Here is a 12,890-nt window from a genome sequence, read left to right on the forward strand (position 1 = left end):
GACCAGTAAGTTAATGGTTGTAGCAGAGAGTGGTGTAATTCTAGTGGGCGTTGTCACAAATTGTTTCAGACCATAATCTGAGGCAATGTTTAACAGCTTCCTAGAATGATTAGATAACACAGGCTTCGTTACATCACAATTCAAATCACCGATCACAATATAATCAACAGATTTAGCATCTAAACACTACAGAATATTTTCAAATTCTTCAAAACATTTCACTGGGGCATCTGGGGGCCTATACCACACCACAATACACAGTGACTTCTGCCTAAGAGTAACATTTATACATAGAAGCTCGATATCACAAACGATTTCTGTATAAATTGTATATGCTACTGAATCTCGCACATATATAAGTATACCCCCTCCTTGTCTATTCCTATCACGACGTATTACATTATAACCGGCTATCTCTATCTCAGTGTCAGATATAGACCCATCAAGTCTGGTCTCACACAAGGTAAATATATCAAAATGATTATTGGTCAGTAAATTTTCTACTACTTCTAAGTTCTTCATAAGAGAACACACATTTAAATGACAAAGTTTTAAACCACGGTGTGATTTGAGATTGCGAAATATTGTCTCGCAGTCATCATAATTATTGAAATGTGTTTGTCGATAAGGACAATGCTGTCTGCGTGGGTTCATTTGGCTCAGGCAAGTTATTGAAAGGCAATTCGGTGAAGATGCACTTACTACAAAACCAGTCAGCTGTTGAATGAAAGAAATCGTCTTCCAAGTTTGAGCATGAGAGATGAATCCAGTTGTGGCATGAAACACATAATATAGCGTTGTGATTAGATTTGACGGGCTTTGAACATTGAATACATGGGAACTTGTGTAACATAACCGATGATCACGCTGTCTGCGATATTCAATGTTGACAAAACTGAGCTAGAGCTTTTCAAGGTTACGCTCACTGTTGATTTTCACCTTCCTGTTGTCTGTTGTGAGGGCGGTGATTTTGAAGTCGCTTGTCCATGCTTTTCTGACGCTTCGGCTGCTCCGAACTTTGCCGAACAGGGCTTGACGGTCTCTCGTGAGGTGTTCGTTGACGAAGATACTGGTCCCTCGCAGCTTGCTCCGAGCACGGTAGATCTTGTCCCTCATGTTGCATCTCGTAAACTTGACTAGCAGGGGGTTGGGACCACGAGATCCCTCCGTGTGCTTGACCTGGAGACGATGTGAACGATCGATGTCTTCTGGGGTGAGTTCGATTCCCAGCTTTTCTTTGACGAGATCCATGGCAACTGCATCGGTGTCCTCGTTTGCGGATCCGGCAAGTCCGTAGATCCTCAAACAGTTCCGACGACTGTAGAGTTCAAGATGTTTCATCTCATCGGCAACTTTGGACAGCTTGTGCTCGAGATCACCGATGTGTTTTTCGAGGTCCTGGATCATTTTGAGTTTTGCCTGGAGGTTATGGTCCAGTGACGCATACACTCGCTGCGTGACAGAGTCCAAGATGGCGTCCGATACCGCTTTTGTTATGACGTCTACTACTTCAGTGGTACACAATGCGTCCACAATGCGTTTTTGAAGGGTGCCATTGAACTCTTCCATAGAAAGGCCAGGGGGCACAACGCTCGAATGACCAGCAGCAGTGGCCTCAGCTTCGTCGGAATTCGTCAACGGGGAAGCTTGCCCAGGGTCCATCGACTGGGGTGCGTTGGTGTCTTCGGCGTTTTCTGCCTTCTTTTTGGCAGACTTGCCACCGTTTCTGGGGGCCATTTCCAAGAACGGGATATCATCCAGGGGAACGAGCCAGGGTATTTGTAGCAACAGTTCCGTAACAATATGATGAAAATGTCACGAACTCGCTAAATTTAGGAAATTTTGTCAACTAAATAAGAGAGCGATTCAGAAGATGTGTTACGTCGTTGATGGCGCTTTTTGTACTTGCCTTTGTTTTGTATTGGACGCTTCATCGCTTTTACTGCTGGAAAATTTCACAGGCTTGTAGCTGTAAGGGCTTTCATTATTTTTCTTTTTTCTTAGGTAGTTCAGCTTCACTCCGATGTCATTTATTTTACTATGTCATCAAGTATACGCACCCCACGAACATAAACATGCAATTTCCCTTGTTTTGTATCAGAGGTTAGAGTGTTTCTATTGCTCATGGGAATTTTTGGTTATCGCCAAATAACAATTCATTTAGCTGAACATACTCAAGCAGCAGAGCCCTTAAAATGGGTCAGTAAGTAGTTACAATATATAGCACCATATTTCGTCCACGTATAAACCTCATTGTCATGTACAGACACACATACTGTACTGTAATATGTTGTAACAGGATAGGTAAGTATGTGGACGTTTACATAACTAGCAGGAATCGGTACTGAATTACTGAACTCTATATAATGCTATTATAGTCCAGGTGTATGGCGTCTCACTCATCTCTTTGAAATTCCAAGTTGTTATTGTTTGACCTAATAACGAAGTTGTAGACAAGTAGGAAAGGAATGGGCTTTATATTGCTTCAATACGAGGTATTTCGTGCTACAATATGCCAAGTTCGGTGCGTATGACGGGGTTCTATGTCCTTCATTTTCGTCATGGCTGTATCATTAGTATCCGTAGGTGATAATTATGTATTGTTGGCGTCTGGGGCAGTAGAACAGATCAATATCAAACTGGTATCACCCTGAGTAATGAGGTAAGCATTCAATTTGGTACATTATAATTTCTTCTTTAAAGTCAATCACTGCTGATCGAAATACACAATATTATGATATGGCACGTTCGACTGGTAGTTTAGGAAAACGAAAGTTAATGCACCATGAAATCACATGTACATTAGTGCTGCCATTGATTTCAGAGACGTCATTGTTGCGTGGTAATGGCTGTGGTGGTAAAGGAATCATTGCTTTTAAATCAATGAGACAATCATCAATACTATGCGTGTTCTTGCGGACACGTCTGTTATCCTGATGCGAACATTGTTCCTTTTTTCTTTTCCTTTTATCAAAAAATGGTTATATCCAAAGTTGTTTCTTTCCCTTAACCTGTGTGTGTGTCCGTGTGTGTTGTGCGTGTGTTTGTGTGGATGTCCCTAGGCAGAGTGGTAGAGCAGCGACTTACGCTACGGTTTACTGCATTTTTAATTGTAAGTTAGTTTTTTCTCTGACATCAAGTTGATGTTTTTTTAATTAGACATTGCCTATTTGTCAGTTTATGCTTAAGACTATGCTATGACATCTGAAACATTTCCTTCACTTGTATCACGCAAGCATATAAATTGCAGTTGTGCAGTTTTCCTCTTCCCACTTCTTTTTTTTTTCCCTTTCCTCTACGTTTGTATAAGTTATACTGCAGATGTGAATGTTTCTACTAACATAATCCAACTTGAGTATTTGCAATGAAAACTGAATTAACTCTAGGCCAGGTGTATAGCGTCTCGCTCATCTCTTTGAAATTTCAGGTTGTTATTGCTTGTCTATTGGAGTTGTAGACTGGTTTTCTGTTGCTATAGAGGTATCTCGTGCCACATGAGTGGAAGGTATACACTGTTTAGTATTAGTTAAGAGCTCTTTCATGACACACACAGCCAAGTACAGTGTGTTTGAAGGGGTTGTGTGTCGTTCTGCCTATAAAAAAAGCAAATCTTTATTTTCACCATGGCTGCTTCTCTATTCGTAGCCATGCGTGATGGGTGTTGTTGGCATCTGGGCAGTTAAGAATCGAGTATAATGCTATAATCCCCCTGGTTAGGTTCTAGGCGTTCAATTTGATGTATCGTTCTTCTTTATTATGTTAATCACTGCTGATGGAATTACAGAATTATGTTACGACACGTTTTACTCAAAGCTTAAAAAGCAAAGTTTATGTACTATACAAGCAATGGTGCATGAGGCCTATACCATTGATTTTAGATGCGAAATTATGGTATGCCTGTATGTAGGGGTGTCATTGATTAGGAATTAATGAGAAGATTAAGCACTCCTTCCACTTCCAATTGTCCCCTTTGAATGTGTGTCGATCACGTGGGATAGTCAAATAAATTATCCTTAACGTATTAGCTTACGTTCACTACTCTTGGTTGGAGGAGACCTACAGTTACATGGTTAAAGGCGCTGTCTCTTTCGCAGGAGCCGTACGTTTTGGCACATGAAATATTAAAATAACCTCATAGGATAACAAGCAAGAATAGTTGAAGAGTTTGTTTGCAAAAACCGATAAGTCCATATTTGCCAAATGGAGATATTTGTGATTAAAGGTAAAGAAAAATAAGGAGGATAATAAAGTTTTTACTTCTTCTGACTATTACTTCAAAAATGTACCTTTATTATGTAGTGATCAATATATCATTTGAAAGGCATTATTTTGTACTCTATGACAGAGACCGTACTTCAAAATCGTCAAAAATGGACTTATCGGTTTTTGGGAACAAACTCTTCAGTTTTATTTTTGCCCTTTTTTCTTCAATTGAGGTAATGCCATTTGATTTCGTTCAGGTATAAATCATATTCTTATGTAAACAGACACACTTGCTCTATATGCCTTTGTTTTGTATGGGAGGCTTCATTGCTTGTACTGCTGGTAAATCTCACAGGCTTGTATATAGCTGTAAGAGCTCTCTGAAGTGATCATATTAAATTATGGTAACAAGATTAGAGGGAATCATATTGATTATGTGAATAAGTGTCAAAGGTGATGTTTTAAAAGGTCAATGTTAATACCAAGATGGTTATTCAAACACTTAATTTCATGTTTGTTCGTGTCATTTTGTTCGTGTCGAGGATCACTGGGTAAATGCACTGTATGTACTCAAAAAGCGTGTAAATCGACTTTAATTAGTCGCACACGCACAGAATTTCTAGTATGTTTGTGTGACAGAAAAAAAAATGTGATCTGAATAATGTAGGTCCACAAAAAAAGTTCAACTAAATATCATAATATAAATTCAAGGTGTTATATCACATTCTTTTCTTTGTCGATCACAGATGACCGACATCTGATGACACCAAGCGTATCACCTAACTCGTCCTCACGGTGACGAGTTTCATATCTCGTTTTATTCTTTTTTCTTTCTAGACAATTTTATGTCGTCAATATCTCAAGAATGACATTACGGAATAACATGACATTTTCAGTCAACATGTCTCATGACAAAATCTAGCCACAATAAGGTTGTCATGACAGTGACATATCTATGCCGTCATCTAGGCGCCATTTTGTGATTTTCGGACCATGTTACATGATCGATCATAACTTCATAACTAAAGGTCATTTCTGTATCATTTTCGGTGGACATAAAGTTCAGGTCACGCTCTATCTTACATTTTGATGCTAATTACCTAGGACATCATTACGTGCGCGTACGCGCGCGTCAAACTTTTAAAAGGCTCAAAACAACTTTCCAATGGGAAATCTCGAAGTTTCAGACAATTTTAAGCGTTCCCCGCGTCCGCGTCCGTCCGCGTATTTTCGCGCGCAGTGCGCGTAAGCAACATGGAAATGCACATTTTTTGACAGATTTGGATTCTTTATACATTAAGTAACAATATCCATTGATTTCCGATCAATTTTGACCTATAACAAAGGATGCGCTGGCGTCAAAGTTGAAATTTCGTGTTCGCGTCTATGTGGAAATATGGCGAAAAACATGTCTTTGTTTATTTCGCCATAGCTCTTTAAAACGTCCAGTGACCCTATGTTTTTATTGCGTATTACAAAAGCATATGAATTGGAAATAACGTTTCAAGTATCAATATTTCCCTAAATACATTATGACGTCATCATATCGTCGTCTGAAATAAAAAAAAATGGAATATTTTTTTAGGTACTGTTTCTGATATTCATTTGCTCGTATATCTGTTATTTAAGCTCAATATTATCTCAAATTCAGATATGTTGTACTTTGAACATTTGCCTTTCAAGTCCATGTCATGATTTTTTGGAATGTGATGACGTCATTATACTTCAAATTGTGATTAAAGGTAAAGACTCAAAATCGGACAAGTTTACGTGTAATGTCTATGGGAGGTGATTTACTTTTAAACCATGCATTGACTTGACAACGTTTAAGCACCTTTATCTCAGCTGATTTTGCTCCATTTCCTCTGAAACTTGAGTATGTTGTAGCTAAGACAATAAGCTGCAGTCATCATGCATTTTATATTTTCATATCTCCTCATCAGGTCGACAATTTTGTAGTTAAAAACTGAAAATGAGAATGCAATCTGTACGGAACGATTCCCGATTGTTCTTCGCAACTGTATATTGGTCGAATCCACGCGGCCACTTGTGGGAAGTTGAATAGCGCCATCTCAGTCAAAACTGTCACGATAGTATTATCATACATTTAAGTTTCGCATAGGATCTTCAGTACAGCCGTGTGGCGTAATAGCTTAGCGCGCTGGGTGTTCATAACGCCATACCGGAAGGCGAGAAGTTCGAGTCCCGCAAGAGTTTTCTCTTCCTTTTTTTTTTTTCGGCACTTCAGGTTTACTCCGATTTCATTTATCGTATTATTTTATCAAGTATACGTAACCCGTGAACACGGCTGCTCTATATCCCTTGGTTTGTATTGGAGTTTGGAGATTGGGTTTGCTTCATTAAGTTTCTCATACTTCATGTTGTAAATTGCCCCTTGTTACAGTGTCCCGCTTGCCACCTTTCGTTTGCCCCTTCCTTTTCTCTTCATTGGTCATGTTGGTTCTTGTTATATTGTAACAGGATAGGTAGGAACATGTACGTTTAATAAACTGGCAGGAATGGGAGCTGAATTGATTAACTCTAGTCCAGGTGTATGGCGTCTCGCTCATCTCTCTGAAATTCCAGGTTGTTATTGTTTGACCCAATAACGGAGTTGTAGACAGGTTTTATGTTGCTATAGAGGTATCTTGTGCCACATGAATGGAAGGCATCACTGTTTAGTAGAAGTAATGAACTTTTTCATAATGTAAATGATATAAAGATATGAATTTCACATCCAATCTTCGGGACAGCCGTGTGGCTTTATAGTCGCTTAGCGCGCTGCATGGTCATTATGCACTACCTTAGGACGAGATGTTCGGGACCCGCAGGACGCTATTATTTTTTTTCTCTCTCTCTTTCTTTGTTTTTCTTTTGGCAGTTCAGCTTCATTCCGATGTCATTACCCCACGACACACAGTCACTCAAGTTCCTTTTTTTTTTGCCGGAGGCTGGAGGTTGGATTTGCTTCATATATCATACGTAATGTTGTAAATTGCCCTTGGTATACAGTGCCCCGCTTGCCACCTTTCGTTTTCTCTTTCCTTTTCTCTACGTTTGTTCCTGTTACACTGCACAAGACAGGTCGGAAAATAATTTACATAACTCAACTGGAGCAGGAATGGCAACTGAATAAATTACCTCTAGGCCAGGTGTATGGCGTCTCGCTCGTCTCTTTGAAATTCCAGGTTGTTATTGTTTGACCTAATAACGGAAATGTAGACAGGTTTTATGTTGCTATAGCGGTATCTTGTGCCACATGAGTAAAAGGCATCACTATTTAGTAGTAGTAATGAACTTTTTCATGTCCCTCCATGTCAATTATAGTGTGTTCAAAGGGGTTGTGTGTCTATCTGCCAAAGAAAAGGAAAACCTTATTTTCGTCATGGCTATTTCTCTATACGTAACCGTAGGTGATGAGTGTTGTTGGTATCTGAGCAGTGAATAACACAGCATCAGGCTAAAATCCCCCTTAGTTATACGCGCTAAGCGTTCAATTTGATATATCTTTATTTATGTAGTCAATCACTGCTAATGGAGTTACAGAATTATGTTATGACACCTTTCACTGAAAGTTTGTAAAGCAAAGTTTATGGACAAGGCAAGCAATTGTACCTGAATAATACCAATGATTTCAGAGGGAAATTATGGTATACCTAAATGTAAGGGTATCATTGCTTTGGAATTGCTGAGACAATATCTTGGCACGAGGGCTTCCACCTCTAATAACTGATCCCTTTGAAGATCTTCGGATCTTCCGTGTGGCAGAATCGCTTAGCACGCTGCGTGTTTATAATGCCCGACCGGAAGGAGAGAAGTTAATCGAGTCCTGCAGGACTTTTTCCTTTTATCTCTTTTTTCTTTTCTTTTTCTGCAGTTCAGCTTCACTCTGATGTCATGAACACAGCTACTCTATTTCCCTTGTTTTGTATTGGAGTTTGAAGGTTGGGTTTGCTTCTTTAATTTTGGCACACGTATAATGTTGTAAATTGCATCTTGAAACAGTACCCCGCTTGCCACCATTCGTTTTCTCTTTCCTTTTCTCTTCATTTGTTCTTGTTATACTGTAGCAGGATATCAAGGAACGTGTACGTTTACATAACTAACAGGAATGGGAACTGAATTAATTAACTCTAGTCCAAGTGCATGGCGTCTCGCTTATCTCTTTGGAATTCCAGGTTGTTATTGTTTGACAAAATAACGGAGTTAAAGACAGGCAGGGAAGGAAGTGACTTGATATTGCTTCATAATGAGGAATTTCGGGCAACACCTTTCCAAGTGTAGTGATTATGACGGGGTTCTCTGTCGTTTATTTTCGTCATGGCTGTTTCACTAGTTTAGCCATAGGTGATATATGTTGTTGGCATCTGGGAGAATAGAACAGATCAGTAACAAACTGGAATAGCCCTATAAGCAATGTGGTAAGCGTTCAAATTTTTGCGTTATCTTTCTTCTTTAAAGTCAATCACTACTGATCGAAATACACAATATAATATTACACGTTCCACTGGTAGTTTAGAAAAAGGGAGTTAATGCACGATGCAATAATAAATGTGCTACCATTGATTTTAGAGACGTCATTGTGATGGGGTACTAGTGATGGTAAGGGAACCATAGATTGCTTTTAAAGTAATGAGACAATCATTGGACCTTTGCATCAAGACCGTATTCCCATCTAGAATATAATGCATGTTCTTGCGGCGTTTTTTTAAAATCCTGACGTGGACATTTTCTTTTTCTTGTTTTTAATTTAAGAATGTTATATCTAAATTTGTTTCTTTCCCTTAACATTTTTTTTTTGTTGAATATAAAGTTGGACGTTCCATGACCGAGTAGAAGAGCAGCGATTAAGTTACAGTTTCAATGCATCTCATCTTGTTTACCATCTTCTCTGACATTAAATTGATGGTTGTTATATTTGGCATTGTCTGTCTATTTGCCTGTTTATGCTCATAAAACACTGCTATAACAACTAATACATTTGCTTCACTTGTCACACGCAATGATATGGATTGCAGTTGTGCATGCAGTTTTACTTCTGCCACCTCTCCTTTTTCTCTCCCCTTTTCCCTCACTTTGGTTTTGTTATACTGCAGATGGGAATGATTACAATAACATAACCCAACTTGAAGTAGGAATGAGAACTGAATAAATTAACTCTAGGCCAGGTGTATATAGCGTCTCGCTCATCTCTTTGAAAATTCAGGTTGTCATTGTTCGACCAACGGAGTTGAAGACAGGCTTTATGTTGCTATAGAGGTATCCCGCGCCACATGAATGGAATGCATACGCTGTTTAGTATTAGTAATGAATTTGTTCATGTCCATCCCTGCCAATAAAAGTGAAGTGTGTTTGACGGGGTTCTGTGTCATTCTGTAATGAGAAAGCAAAGTTTTATTGTCGCCATGGCTGTTTCTCTATGCGTAGCCGTGGGTGATGGGTGTTGTTGGCATCTGGGCAGTAAAGAACCGAATATCATGCTATAATACCCCCCCCCCCCCCGTTAGGTTCTAAGCGTTCAATACGGTGATATATCTCTCTTCTTTATTATGTCAATCACTGCTGATGGAATTACAGAATTATGTTATGACACGTTTCACTCAAAGCTTAAAAAACAAAGTTTATGCACGATACAAGTAATGGTGCATGAGTCCTATAGGCCATTGATTTTAGATGAGAAATTATGATATGCCTATAGTAGAGGTGTCATTGATTAGGAATTAATGACACGATTAAGCACTCCTTCCACTTCCAACTGTCCCCTTTGAATGGGTGTCGATCACGTGAGATCGTCATAAATTATCATTCACGTATAAGCTTACGTTCAAAGTGTACTCTTAGTTGGAGGAGACCTATAGTTACATGGTTAAAGGCGATGTCTCTTTCGCTGGAGCCGTACGTTTGGCCCGTTTTTCTTTTGCCCTTTTCTCTTCAATTGAGGTATCACTTTCGTCCAGGATAAATCACATTCTCATGTAAACAGACTCACTTGCTCTATATCCCTTGTTTTGTATCGGAGGCTTCATTGGTTTTACTGCTGGTAAATCTCACAGGCTTGTATATAGCTGTAAGAGCTCTCTGAACTGATCATTATGATAGCAAGATTAAGGGCTTTTTACACTTGTAAATTTTTGCTTAGCCCCGGACCAACGGTGGGGCTAAGGGGGGAGGGGGGGGGGGCCTTAGCCCCACCGTTGGTACGGGACTATCCTTAGCCCACTTTCTGTTTACACTCGTTTTTGCCAAAGTGGGCTAGCCCCACCGATAGTACGGTACTATCTGGCCCTGCAAAATAGCAGGGGTTAGCACCGCAATTGCGGTGCCAAGCAAGTGAGTGTAAACAGAACGAAAAAATAATCCTGGTTTAAGCGACGGAGACGAAGTCCGACCCTCACTGACCAATCAGAAACGAGGTAACCAAGTGCTGCCGGTGCGTGCGTGTACGTGTACAGTACACAGCGTAATTATGAATATTTATGTGGTTTGGAAAGTCCGGGGCTAAGAAATACGAGTGTAAAAAGGTCAGTTTTCTCCTTAGACCCGGACAAGAGATAGTACGGGACTAATTGGCGAGTGTAAAAAGCTGAAAAATTGGTACGGGACTAACGATAGTCCTGGGTCAGAGAAAGTCCGGGGTTAAGAAACACAAGTGTAAAAAGCCCTTTAGAGGGAGTCATATTGGTTATGTGAATAATGGTCAAAGGTCATGTTTTAAAAGGCCACTGTTAAAGGCAGGATGGTTATAAACACTTAATTGTCATGTTTTATTTGTGACCCTGCACCTCAAAACAAACAAAAAGTCGCCAGACATGAATTTTTAGTTAAGACCATATTCTGAAAGAGCAGACTTTAAGCTTTAAAATGATGTATAACTCAAATCAAATGGACTCTCCTAACCCGTCTAAATATTGGAAAGAAAGCACAAACTCAGGAAAAGTGTGAACTGAGAAACGAGGCTCTGAAGTACAGTGTCCATTCAAACGCTTAATCTTTACCAAACCGTGCTGGCTGTGCGATGAATGGGACAAAAAACAGGAAGTTAACCACCAGAGTAACAACAATGAAGGGATTATCAGATTAAACTGAAATTAGGCGTGCCTCATTAACACATTCTGACCATAATTAATGCCAACTTTCAAAGCAGTAGCACTATCCTTTCAAAAGTTATTGGAGTTGAAAGTGAAGAGTGTGGACAAGGTTTTTCAGAAGTGAAAAGGGGATTCTAAAGACACACCTAATCACACTATTCTACAAAAAATGTTCGACATAAACTGCTAAAAAAACACACTTTCTTGCCCGTTTTATGATACCAAATTTTAGCATAATGTAAAAAAAAAGACCCGCTCTTTCAGAAAATATGAAAAAGTCAAGTTCGGCTAGGTTGACCCATTTCACTTATTTCCAGTCCTCACGCAAAATCAGTGGGTGCGACTTTATGTTCGTTTTGAGGTGCACGGTCACATTTGTACGTGCCGAGGATCACTTGGACCCCGTTTACAGTGCGAGGCTCGGCCGCGCCGAGCCCACCTTCATTTCGGTGTAAACGCGCAAAAGGCCAAATGCGGGGCCAAAATTGGCCTCGCATTAGACCACGCTCTGGAGGTGGTCTCGGCCGCGGCCGAGCCGCGGTCGCGCCCGGCCTTTTTCTCAGTGTAAAAGCAAACTGGGCTAAATGAGCGGCCAATTTTAGTCTGGCTTCCATACCCTAGCCTGTACTATTTCGCTATTCAGGATATTAACCACTTCAACGTCGAAAACTAGTATAGTTTAAGGTGGTTTTGTCCTGCAAAGGATTTTTTCCTTCGGCAAAGGCCTTTGCCCGAACGGCGACTTCGTCGCCACGGAATTCAGTTGGCAAAGGATCTGAAAACCAGACAATACCAAATTGCGTTTGTTTACAAGTAGAGCGCCACTACGACAAAATATTGAAAGGTTTGAATCACAAGCGCGGCCGAGTCCGGCAGTGTAAACGGACTAAATTGCGGGGCTCGGCCTCGCAATTGAGGTTGGCCTTGGCCGCGGCAAATGTGATCTGAATAATGTAGGCCAAAAAAGTTCAACTAAGTATCTCATTATAACTTCAAGGTGCTATATTACATTCTTTTCTTTGTCGATCACGGATGACCGACATCTGATGACTCCCAGCGTATCACCTTACTCGTCTTCAGTGTGACGAGTTTCATATCTCCTTTTAATTTTTTCTTGCATTAGGGATAGTGAAGACGAATAGCGGGATTTGACATCATTATCTCACCTTACGTGCTAGCATACATAAGAGTTGTGTAAAAACATACCAGAATATGATGTTTAAGATCAATATCTACCTTGTCTATATTCCCCGAATCTGTTCAAAGTTATTGATGCTACTCAAATACATTCAGCTTAAGCACGTAATGGCAGTTCACTGTATAATGCCTATTATTTACTGCACTATTTGTCAAGAAAGAAAACGGCATACAGGTAAATAAAGTGGAAAATGTGTAATGAATCTCTCACCTGTGATGATAGACAAACACAGCGCACTGGCATTTCTCATCCTTTCTCTTGACACTTGTACTACCATTAACTGGGAATATACCATCTGGAAAAAAGAAAAGGCAGAGAAGAAATGAATTAATTGTTATGCTTAATAAAAACAATTTGATAGGCTCGACTGTTGGTATGTGGTTTTATTATTTAAAAAAAAA

The 12,890-nt window shown here is 39.8% G+C and overlaps 1 protein-coding gene across 1 annotated transcript in view; it reads right to left on the minus strand.

The window, feature by feature from the left end:
• Nucleotides 1-900: 900 nt before the first annotated feature.
• The window catches only part of LOC140245866 (uncharacterized), a 32,303-nt gene continuing 20,313 nt past the window's right edge, over nucleotides 901-12,890 (minus strand). The window contains exons 8-9 of the mRNA XM_072325353.1: nucleotides 12,700-12,784; nucleotides 901-1,726 (exon numbers count right to left, since the gene is read on the minus strand). Coding sequence (XP_072181454.1) covers nucleotides 901-1,726; nucleotides 12,700-12,784 — 911 coding nt within the window. The remainder of the gene's footprint in view (nucleotides 1,727-12,699; nucleotides 12,785-12,890) is intronic.

This window comes from Diadema setosum, unplaced genomic scaffold (assembly GCF_964275005.1).
Source record: "Diadema setosum unplaced genomic scaffold, eeDiaSeto1 scaffold_48, whole genome shotgun sequence".
Lineage (NCBI taxonomy): Eukaryota > Metazoa > Echinodermata > Echinoidea > Diadematoida > Diadematidae > Diadema > Diadema setosum.